At 46.8% G+C, this 12,048-nt stretch overlaps 1 protein-coding gene across 1 annotated transcript in view; it reads right to left on the bottom strand.

The window, feature by feature from the left end:
- LOC139266796 (b(0,+)-type amino acid transporter 1) overlaps window positions 1–12,048 on the bottom strand; it is a 49,184-nt gene continuing 37,136 nt past the window's right edge. The window contains exons 5-6 of the mRNA XM_070884388.1: window positions 5,192–5,279; window positions 1–234 (exon numbers count right to left, since the gene is read on the bottom strand). Coding sequence (XP_070740489.1) covers window positions 1–234; window positions 5,192–5,279 — 322 coding nt within the window. The remainder of the gene's footprint in view (window positions 235–5,191; window positions 5,280–12,048) is intronic.

A 12,048-nucleotide genomic window follows, 5' to 3' on the forward strand; every position in this document is an offset into this window, starting at 1 on the left:
TTAATCCAGGTTTGCCTGTGTTGGTGCAACATCTAGCAGCAACTGCAGAAGCATAGTGACCTGGGCCATTGAGCCTGTGCACAGTTTGAAGTGAATCAATGGAAAATAAATCAGCAGACCGCTCAGAATGAACAAAATAACAAATAAGTATTCAATCTGAGGATTGCCAATGAGTGGCACCACCACCAGGGAGACCGAAATAATTAGCATGAACACTGGAATAAGCATCGGCACCTATAAATGAAGGGAGAATAAATTTCCAATTAATGCAAATCTAAGACATTGATTTTCTTTTTGTTCTCCTGCCATTTTATTAAAATTTAGCAACTTTAGCATTTATTTATTGAGGTAGTAACGAAATATATATATTTTTATATAATATAATTGTGTACTTCCTTCACAGTCTGTAGGGGGTTTTGACAATAGACCTTGGCACTCCAACCTGACCTGGATTGGCAATTCCATCCTGCTGGCAACAATATCTGCCTCTGTCTGTGCAGCCTCTGTTCCACCATCGCATACCCCTTGCTTCCCAAGGAGGCTGCTGCTACCTCCTTAACTCTTCTTTTGCTCCCACTAATTGCAACTCTGCACCTATTGATGGCACTTTCTGCAGCCGCCCACTTCTTTTCTCACAAGTGGCTATGCAAGGGATGCACAAAGATCCATCACAATCTGGCCTGAGAAAGGAAACCAAAACCGAAAGAGTAAAAGTAAGTTGGTTGAGCGAGACCATGACCCCAAAATCACAGCTGTGGGCTGAAGATATCAGGGGAGATAGAAGCCTGGTAGCCACAAAAGGAGAGTGTGTTGAAACTCTGCAGGAGGACAGAGTCACCCAGAATATCAAGGCAGTGAAATCATAGCAGGCAATGACGATTTAGACATAAGCCACAAATCACTACTTGAACAGCTCTATTTGGGCCACCACCCATTCAGATCCTATCCCCTGAAACTCCCTTCTTAAACCTCTCCATCTTGCTAACTTTTTCAAAAGCCTCCTCAGGACCTATCTCTTCAACCATATTGTTAGTCGTTCCCCCAAATCTGTTAGTGCTCAGTGCTCCTTTCTTCTTTCTGAAGTGCCTTAGGACGATTGTCACATTACAAGCACCATACAAATGAAGTTGTCCTCATTTAATTCTTAATTGTTTTGTCCAAAGAAACACTCACATTTCTGTAGTAATAATTAGCTGCTTTTAGATCCAGACCATCTATAGAATATTCCATCAATGATTAACAAAAGTAATACAAGAGAGACCTTGGTGTGTAATTGATACAATGTGTTTACTCCCATTAGGGGCCACCGTATGTTCAGTTAACAATATGCAAGTAACATACATATCATTCTCCATCCAACCATGCCTCACCCCCTGACATATCCATTCTCAGCATCTTCCTTAGCTGAGAGGATGGTATTCTTGAAGAAGGTTGGTGAAGTCATCTTTACTTTCCAACCCTATCTCCTAACTTTCTTTCCTCTCCAAGGTCCTTGTATGTGGTTGTCGCTTCATAAATTTGTGCCTGCAATGCCATATTTGAACCTCTTCAATCTGGTTTCACCCCTGCCATAGAACTGAAACGGCCATAATCAAAGTCATAAATTACATCCTCTGTGACTGTGTTGCACTATTCCTCCTCATTCATTATCCCTCCTCATCCTTCTCCTCCTCTCTGCAGCCTATTGCATGGGTGACCACACCATCCCCCTCCAACACTTCTCATCTGATGTCAAGCTCAATGTGACTGCCCTCGTTTGGTTCCACTCTAAACTATCCAATTGTCATCAGAATATTTCCAGCAATTTCCTTCTCATCCAGATCCAACACTGTTACCTCTGAAGTCTGCAAGGTTTATCCTTGGCCTACTCCTCTTCCTGATCTATGTGCTATCCCACTGCAACATCAGCCGAAGACATGAGGTTCCACATGTATGCCGATAACACCCAGATCTCCTGCTTCACTATCTTTTTCAGCCCCTCCACTGTTTGTCCGACACCCAGACCTGGATGAGTCGCAATTTCCTCCAGTTAAATATTCCTCTTTGGGAAGATTGAAGCTATTGTCTTTGGGCCCCACCATAAACTGTGTACCCTTGTCACCAATTCCATTCCCCTCGCTGCCCACTGTCTCAGGTTGAACAACTATTTACAGCCTTAGCATCCTATTTGGCCCTGAGCTGATTTTACGACCCCATATCCTCTTCATCACAACGAACATCTACTTACACCTCCGTATCATCACCCATCTCCACAACTATCTTGGTCCATCTGCTCCTAAAACCCTCACTCATGCCCTTGTCACCTCCAGACTCAACTATTCCAATGCTCTCCTGGCCGGCCTCCCATCCTCCACCTTCCATAAACTTCAGCTAATTCAATACTCTACATCCCATATCCTATCCTGCACCAACTCCCGCTCACCCATAACTGTGTTTGCTGACCTGCATTGGTTCCCAGTCCCCCAACACTTCCAATTTTTGTGAATAAATCCCTTTCCCCACCCTATTTCTGTAATCTTCTGCAGCCCTACATCCCTGATAGAACTCTGCATTCCTTCAACTCTGGCCTTTTGTGCATTCCCCATTACTGCCGGCCATGCCTTCCGGCATATACTCTGTAATTCATTCACTAAACCTCTCCGCTTCCCTCTCCTAAAACCCACCTCTTTGACCAAGCTTTTAATGACCCTTTTTAATATCTCTTTGTTTGCTCAGAGTTGAGTTCTTTTGTCTGATTACAATTCTGTGGAACATCTTGTGTTATTTTACTATGCTAAAGGCGCTATATAAATTCAAGTTATTGTTGTTGGATGCTGAGAGTAGTGAGACGGATTGCGCTGAAGACTTGGACTTTTTTTGTTAATCCAGACTAGCCAAATTTATATATATGACAAATTTGCCACGTTCTATAATAACAACTTACATTAATATAGCGCCTTTAACATGGTAAAATGTCCCAAGTCGCATCACAGTAACGTTATAAGAAGATAAGAAATAGGAGCATGAGTAGGCCATCTGGCCACTCGAGCCTGCTCCATCATTCAATAAGATCATGGCTGATCTGATCAAACAAAATTTGGCATCGAGCCACATAAGCAGATATTAGGATAAGAGGTAGGTTTTAAGGAGTGTCTTAAAAGAGCAAAGAGAGGTAGAGAGAGATTTAGGGAGGAAATTTCAGAGCTTAGGACTTAGACAGCTGAAGGCATGGCCGCCAAAGGTGGAGCGATTAAAATCGGGGTTGCTCAAGAGGCCAGAATTGGAGGAATGCAAAGATCACGGAGGGTTGTAGGTCGGAGGAGGTTACAGAGTTAGGGAGGGGCAAGGCCATGGAGAGATTTGAACAAGGATGAGAATTTTTAAATCAAGGCGCTGCTGGACCTGGAGCCAATGTAGGTCAGCGAGCACAGGGGTGATGGGTGAACGGGACTTGGTGCGAGTAGAAGAGGACTCCTGATCTTTCATGGCCTATTGCAAGCTGGTTTTCATTGTCAGTCAAAAAGGGAAGGCTGCAGAGAGAATCTGTAATGCTACCCATTTGTTGTGCCTAGTGAACTGGTAGATCTGGCAAGTGGTACATAAATCTTTATTTGATTCTTGCATTGGAGGAGAAAGTATGGATCTGTTTTCCCAAGTAGTACAGTGCAAACTCCCAGCTGTGCCTCTGACTCACAGCAGTTTAAGGAAAGATACTAGGCACTGGGATCTACAATTGCATCTTTGGAAACATTCTACTCCTATTAATACAATGTCAATTTTTTGCTCAAAAAATTCAAACAATCCAGAAGTTTGAATTAAGTAATTTTGATAAAACAGCACAGGAAGCACTCTTTGAACAATTTCATATTCAATTAACAGCTCATTTGAATTTGTCAACCTTGAATTAAGAGGAATAAGAGCACAGTAAATTTAGGACCTCCAAGGCAGAATTCAAAAATAAACCAATCCACCCCAACCCTATGCAGCAGGCTTTTTTTTATCTACATCTATGAATTTCAAAATTACTGCAGCTTGCGTTTCTGACATTATATATTTGTTTAACAAAATATCTAATAGTGAATCAATAACCACGAGATACTGAGTATGTTTGTGTCATAACAAATTGAAAATTGTAAGAACCAGCTATTTGATGTCATAAACAATTGAAACTGCTGTTAGAAATGCTAAAAAAACACGAAGGTGCTTTCATGAACAACAACAATAAAAACTTGTATTTATATAGTGCCTTTAACGTAGTGAAACGTCCCAAGTTGCTTCACAGGAGTATTATGAGAGAAACATTTGACACCAAGCCACATAAGTAGAAATTAGCGCAAGTGTCCAAAAGCTTGGTCAAAGAAGTACGTTTTAAGGAGCGTCTTGAAGGAGGAAAGAGAGGGAGAGAGGCGGAGAGGTTTCGGCAGGGAGTTTCAGAGCTTGGGGCCGAGGCAACAGAAGGTATGGCCACCAATGGTTGAGCGATTATAATCAGGAATGCTCGAGGGCAGAATTAGAGGAGCGCGGACATCTCGGGGTGGGGGTGGGAGGGTTGTGGGGCTGGAGGAGATTAGAGATAGGGAGGTGCGAGGCCATGGAAGGATTTGAAAATAAGGATGAGAATTTTGAAATCGAGGCATTGCTTAACTGGAAGCCAATGTAGGTCAGTGAGCATAGGGGTGATGAGTGAGCGGGATTTGGTGCGAGTTAAGATCACCACTAGTTTACGTAGGGTGGAATGCGGGAGGCCGCCAGGAGTGCGTTGGAATAGTCAAGTCTAGAGGTAACAAAGGCATGGATGAGGGCTTCAGCAGCAGATGAGCTGAGGCAAGGGTGGAGCCGGGCGATGTTACAAAGGTGGAAATAGGCAGTCTTAGTAATGCTGCCAATAAGCGTTGATAGCTCATTTCAGGGGTAAATATGACCCCAAGGTAGCGAACAGTCTGGTTCAGCCACAGACAGAAGTTGGGGAGAGGGATGGAGTCAGTGGCTAGGGAATGGAGTTTGTGGCAGGGACCGAAAATAATGGCTTTGGTCTTCCCAATATTCAATTGGAAAACATTTCTGCTCATCCAGAACTGGATGTCGGACAAGCAGTCTGACAATTTAGAGACCGTGGAGGGGTCGAGAGAAGTGGTAGTGAGGTAGAGCTGGGTGTCATCAGCATACATGTGAAAACTGACGCTGAAAGAAATAATGTTAAAATAAATCTTACTTTGAAGGGCCGATGAAGATGTGGCTTCTTAATTTTCATGTACACCAACGCAGCAAAGGTTAGACTATAAAAAATCCAAGCTGTAAAACTTTGAAGTAAGAAAAGGACATAGTTAGTGAACGGACAGTGATTCTAGCAGAGTCTGCACAATTTCAAAAACAATTCATTTAAAACTTTAATATACTATGACTAATGTTCCAAATGTGTGCTCAGGGGTTGATTCTGGAGATGAGGGAGTTAGCTTATGAGGAAAAGTTGAGTAGGTTGGGCCTCTATTCATTGAAATTCAGAAGAATGAGAGGTGATCTTATCGAAATGTATCAGATTAAGAGGGGGCTTGACAAGATGGATGAAGAGAGGATATTTCCACTGATGGGGGAGACTAGAACTAGAGGGCATGATCTTAGAATAAGGGAACGCCCATTTAAAACTGAGGTGAGGAGAAATTTCTTCTCTCAGAGGGTTGTAAATCTGTGGAATTTGCTGCCTCAGAGAGCTGTGGAAGCTGGGACATTGAATAAATTTAAGACAGAAATAGACAGTTTCTTAAACGATAAGGGGAGAAGGGGTTATGGGGAGTGGGCAGGGAAGTGGACCTGAGTCCATGATCAGATCAACCATGATTTTATTGAATGGCAGAGCAGGCTTGAGGGGCCGTATGGCCTACTCCTGTTCCTATTTCTTATGTTCTTATATTATGGTGCCTTGCCCACCAGGTACACGTAGTTGGAAAATCGACTTGCTGTTAAGGGATCCAATGGGCTTTTCAAAGTAGCCAAATATTGAGTGGTCTTTATGAATCAGTTAGACTGGCATTAGATGCTCTAAATATTGTTTAAAGTCCACAAAACATAATGGAGTAAATTTTCATCTTCAGTGCTCCTGACTCAGAGATTTGCACACCAGGAGCACATTTTAATAATTCAGCCCACTGATTTGGCATACAGTAGATCCACGCATCCCATTTTGGGAATTGCTCTGTATCCAGAGATTATTCTTGTAACGGCAGGTGAGAGATATTGGGGCCCCAATCTCTATGTCCCCGAAGGGACTGTTAATGTGGAGTTTCGACGGCCCATATGAAAAATCAATTGGCCGCTGTGTTTGGGTGTATTGTCCCCCCTTCCCCCACATTCAGCACATTCAGCTCGGGGGGAGGAGAGGAGTTCCAGCGGTGCGCACTTCCGGTGGGATGAAGCTGCGGTAAAGGGATTCGGGCCGTGGTTACGTCATCAGGATGAGCACCGCTGTTAAACGGCCAAGCCACCCATATTCAGATATAAATTTGGGCTCAATTTTCTCCAGTATTTGCGCCATTTTTTTTGAGCAGGCTGCTTTTTCTGGCCTAACTTAAAAGTCCACAGATTCCCTAATCAATTTGCACCAGCATAACTCAGTTAGTTACGAATTTTTTAAGTCCATTTTTTTTTCAGCCAAAAGGAGCGTAACCAGCCACCTACACAACTTCTGGCCATTTAGGAGAGTTTGGCCAGCTGAGAGTTACTCCAGTTCTGATTAGCCAGTGTATGTGGCCTGTCCTGAAAAACCTTCCCTAGAGTTAAGGAAATCGGCGCAGGTAAGGAAAACGGTGCAGCAGATGCCTGGACATACTGAAAGAATTGAAAAACACATAGCAGCAACTTACCTCCAACCCCTCCGGTCCACACACACAGGAAGGCTGTCCAGTCCCATTCTCAGTCCCTGGTTCACACACATAGTCCGATCAGAGAGAGAGAGAGAGAGAGAGAGTGAGCGAGACACAGACAGACAGACCTGAACCGGCGACTGAGAAAACCGGACAGCCTTCGGGCAGGGTTGGAGGTAAGTTGGTGCTATGTGTTTTTTAATTTTTTTAATGTGTTGGGAGATGGCTGTATGCTTCACTTTGCAGCCTCGGCTCGCATTGTGTCCTTGGTTACCATGGCAGCCCAATCTTTTTGGCGCAGATCAAGGCTCCACCCCCTCAAAACTAAAGGTCGGGTTAGGCCATGCCAAAATGAAGAGATCCAACGGGGAAACTTACACTTTTTTTGGCATTCTTGGGGCCCCAAAAAATCGGGCATAACTCTTCAAGTACGCCAAAAAAATGCTTTGGAGAAAATTGAGCCCCATAAGTAAGGTTTTTTTGCAGCAGTGCCCCTGCCAGGTTTTTTTGTTGGTCCACTTTGCCATGTAATGCGACACCGCTTGACTATTCCCGCGATTGACTTCATTTTTCATTACCATTTTGGATTTATTTTTTTGCCTCCATTGAACCTGCTGAGTACTGTTCAGAGGTTTTGCAGGGGTTTGGAGGACTTTTAACTCTCACTCTGTAGTGGAGGCCTGTAGGCCTCATTCTGTGCTCTAGAGGCCTACTTGGCAGGCTGCAGTCGGAAAAGGAATGGGATCAGTTTTGTCAGGGGAACACCTGGTACGACACAGGAGAAGGCGTCGCCATCGGCAACGTCTACAGAGGCAGCGGGCAAGGGAAGCAGCAGCCATGGCTGCCCAACAGAGAGAAGGGCCTGCAGATGTGCACAGAGCTGTAGCTAGAGAGGGTGGCCAGGAGGGAGATAGTGTCAGGACGAGAGTGAGGTACGCTGACTCTCCTCTACTAAATAATGGGCCAGGAGCCTTGCCAGCAACCGTCTCCAGAGGTGTCCGAGAATGAGGAGGACCAGGGAGATGGCCTGCATCCAGCTGCCAGAGGAGGTGGCCTACGCAAAGGTGGGGAAGAAGGCCCTACCCTCAAAGGGTCTACAGACCTCAGTTCTTCTTCCTCCAGCTCAGTGATGACCAATGTCTGTGAAATGAAGGTTCACCAGACTGATTCCCGGGATGGCAGGACTGACATATGAGGAGAGACTGGATCGATTGGGCTTGTATTCACTGGAGTTTAGAAGGACGAGAGGGGATTTCATAGAAACATATAAAATTCTGACGGGACTGGACATGTTAGATGCAGGAAGAATGTTCCCGATGTTGGGGAAGTCCAGAACCAGGGGACATAGTCTAAGGATAAGGGGTAAGCCATTTAGGATGGAGATGAAGAGAAACTTCTTCACCCAGAGAGTTGTTAACCTGTGAAATTCTCTACCGCAGAGAGTTGTAGATGCCAGTTTGTTAGATATATTCAAGAGGGAGTTAGATATGGCCCTTATGGCTAAAGGGATCAAGGGGTATGGAGAGAAAGCAGGAAAGGGGTACTGAGGTGAATGATCAGCCATGATCTTACTGAATGGTGGTGCAGGCTCGAAGGGCCGAATGGCCTATTTCTGCACCTATTTTCTATGTTTCTATGTTTCTAAGGCTAAGATTTCAGAAAATAGTACTCTGGGAGCTATGCACTGTCCTGCAAGAAGATCTGCAGCCTCAAACACGCCTCAGGACCGCCCTCACTGGAGATCAAGATCAACATCGCTTTGAATTTTTATGCTACGGGGTTTTTCCAGTTTACCACTGCAGACATTGGTAACATTTCCCAATTCTCAGCACATCGGTGCATCCGGCAGATCACAGATGCACTCTACAGGAGAAGGGTCCAGTACATCTCCTTCCCGATGACCAGGGAGAAACAGATGGAGCCGGTGGCTGGGTTTGCCCAAATTGCAGGCTTCCCGAGGATGCAGGGTGCCATTGACTACACACACTTTGGGCTGAGGGCGCCACAACATCACCCTGAGATCTTTGTGAACCGCAAGGGCTACCACTCTCTGAATGTGCAGCTCGTGTGTGACCACCAGCATCAGATCCTGGCAGTTGATGCAAGGTACCCAGGAAGCAGCCATGATGCCTTTATTCTGCACCAGAGCAGTGTGCCTGCCCTCTTCACCAGCCCAAATCAGGATTGTGTTTGGTTGCTTGGGGACAAGGGATACCCCCTGTCCACTTGGCTGCTCACTCCACTGCGGAACCCCAGGACAGCGGCAGAGCATGCATACAATGATGCTCATTGTGCCACCAGGTGCATCATCGAGCAGTGCATAGGCATCCTTAAGCAGAGGTTCCGTTGCATGGACTGCTCTGGTGGCGACTTGCAGTACTCTCCTCATCGGGTCTCCATATTCGTCATAGTTTGCTGCATGCTGCACAACCTGGCCATCATGAGGGGACAGCCGCTGGAGGTCGAGCCAGCAGTACCACCAGATGATGATGATAATGAGGAGGATGAGTATCCCCGTCACCCCAGAGCTAGGAGGCGTCGTCCCCATCGTAACCCTGGAAGGGAGGTGCAGCTGCGTCTCATAGCTGCTCACTTCAGATAATCCCATCCACACATGAACCTTCAGCTCCCACTTTCAATGGCCATCGCAATGAGTGCCTTCATGCAGAATTGCCCACTCCCAGATGCAACACCTCCAAATATTCCATTGAATGCAAAAGCAAACATAAACAACAATAATATCATCATCCAACAGAATTAATCATTTTTTTATCCCTGTGCATTACGCTATAACACCTCTTACACATGACTACTCTAACACTACACCTAAGTGTCATCCCTGTGGCTGCATCATGGGTCGTTGTTGTGTAGGAGCTAAAGGTGTCCACCCACGGAACACCTCTGAGTCTAGAAGGGCCAGGTGCAGACTGACCAGCACCCTCCTAGGAGGGTACAGTCTGGCTTGGCTCGGGTGGAACCATGCCTGGAGGCACTGGCGGAGTGGGAGGTCTGGGGCCAGGAATGCTGCAATCCTGAGGGAGCACATCATCAGCATCCTGGTCCGAGGAGCCAGCGTCACTCCCCGGGGGCAGCACATCACCACCACCACCAAGCTGAGGGCAGTCATGTCGGTGCGGTGGCGTAAGACTAGAAGGTCACCTGTGGCCCGTGTTGGACCCAGCCACGAATGCAACATTGAGGTGACTGGTGGCATCAAGCTAAGACTGCATGAGAGCAGTCAGAGTCTCAAACCCACCAGTGATGGCAGCAGTTTGACGCTCCATGGCAGCAGTAAGACGTTCCGTGGCCTGTTGCCCAGAGAGCATAAGAGCATTCTGCGCTTCCAGTGCCGTGGTCATCCTCTTCAATGCAGCACCGATGTGATCGTTCGATCGCACCTGTGCCGAAATGGCAGCTGCCACATCACCTGCAGGTTGCATCACAGGTGAATTCGCACGGACAACCTGGGAGTCCACCATAGCCTGCACACTGGCAATGATGGGCTCAGAGCTGTCTAGTATTCTGGAGATGGACTTCTGACCATTTCCAGCAGCCTCTTTGACACCCTTGTCAGTGCCCCCAACATCTGAGAATGCATGGCCTCCACCCTTTTCTCGTAAGACACTACTTGCATGGCATCATCTGAGTCCTCATTGGCAGAACTCCGGTGCGGACTCGTCCTCCGGAGAGGTGGCACCTGAGGTTTCCTAGCCCCCTCACCAGGCTGCAGCCCGCTAGGCCTCAGAGCAATATCCAGTGCCGGTCTACCTACCACATCAACTATATCAGACCGCGCACTCCCACCAGTATCTAAGCTGGCGCGTGTGGGTGGAAGCAGTGACGTGCTTGTGCTTTTTGTGTCCTCCTCTTCCTCAGTTGTTTGGATGAGCCGGGGAGTACTGATAATGGTTCCTTCATTGCTGGAGAGCTCAGTGTCCTCATCACCACTATTTGTAGAAATATCCACAAGCCTGTGCTTCAGGCCTTCAGCTGGTCTCACAGGTGGTGTGTTCATTTGTGCTGTGCTGCCACTCGGAGTTTCATCTGCAAGTATAAATGGGAGAAGGGCTACCATGAGGGGGAGGTAGGGAATTGACGCATGGAGCCTGCAATTAGCACACTTTTGGACAGAAAAGCGCAGTAGGCGCTGGCGCATTCAAGTAGCGAACACATTCAACAACGGCCTTACCTACCAATGCTGCCCTCATCGACATCACCAGTTCCGCTGCCCACAGGGGTGCGTGTCATCTGCAAGCATAAATGGGAGAAGGGCTGCCGTGAGGGGAAGCTGGGGGATGAAGGCATGGAGGATGCAACTAGCAGACCTCCATGAAGAAAAGGAACTGTAGGCGCTGGCACATTGAAGGAGAGAGTGCATTCAAAGAGGGCCTTCACTTACCCACATCGGTGTCAGCACGACCGTCGGCCACGGAATGCAGCATGGCCACAATGCAACACATGAGCCCTCTCCGCTAAAGGCATCAGCACCTGTGTGTCTGCGTCGCCACCCCTGGTCATCCTAAGCTGGGCTCTATTGTGGGCCAGTTTAGCCTAAGGTCAGCAGTTGGTGGAAGAGGTACTTACTTTCATAATCCGGATGATGTCATTGAATCGCTTCCTCCACTGCTCTGGCGTCCTCTGATATAAAAGAAAGCATGGTTGGTGAGAACAACTGTGATGACGCATGAGAAATGAGTGCACAAGTGTTTGTCCATGGCATGCAGTTGTAAGTGTGAGACGAAAGCGAGCCTCCATTGTGAGAACACACACATATATGTATAGAGGCATGAACAATGAAATGCTGCTTGACTGACTAAACAGTGGGTATGGGAAATAAGAGCATGTTGAAGCAGAGTCTCGCAGATGCAAGGTCAGCAGTTGGTGGAAGAGTTACTCACTTTCATAATCCGGATGATGTCATTGAATCACTTCCTCCGCTGCACTGGCGTCCTCTGATATATGGAGGTGCCTGACACCTCCTGTGCAATCTCATTTAACACCTGTCTGGTTGGTCTCCCCATGTCTGGTAACATGACTCGCTTTCTACCCTCCACACCTTCCATAAGGGTCTCGAGCTCCAAATCCGTGAACCTATTCTCCCTCCTTCCTCGTGTGACGCAAGGCATCCTTCAAACTAACTCCGTCCCTCCTCAGGGCCTAGCTGCGAACTGGCCTTTAAAAAGAAACCCTTACCTGCATGCTGAATTTCTCC

This window comes from Pristiophorus japonicus, chromosome 7, assembly GCF_044704955.1.
Source record: "Pristiophorus japonicus isolate sPriJap1 chromosome 7, sPriJap1.hap1, whole genome shotgun sequence".
NCBI lineage: Eukaryota > Metazoa > Chordata > Chondrichthyes > Pristiophoridae > Pristiophorus > Pristiophorus japonicus.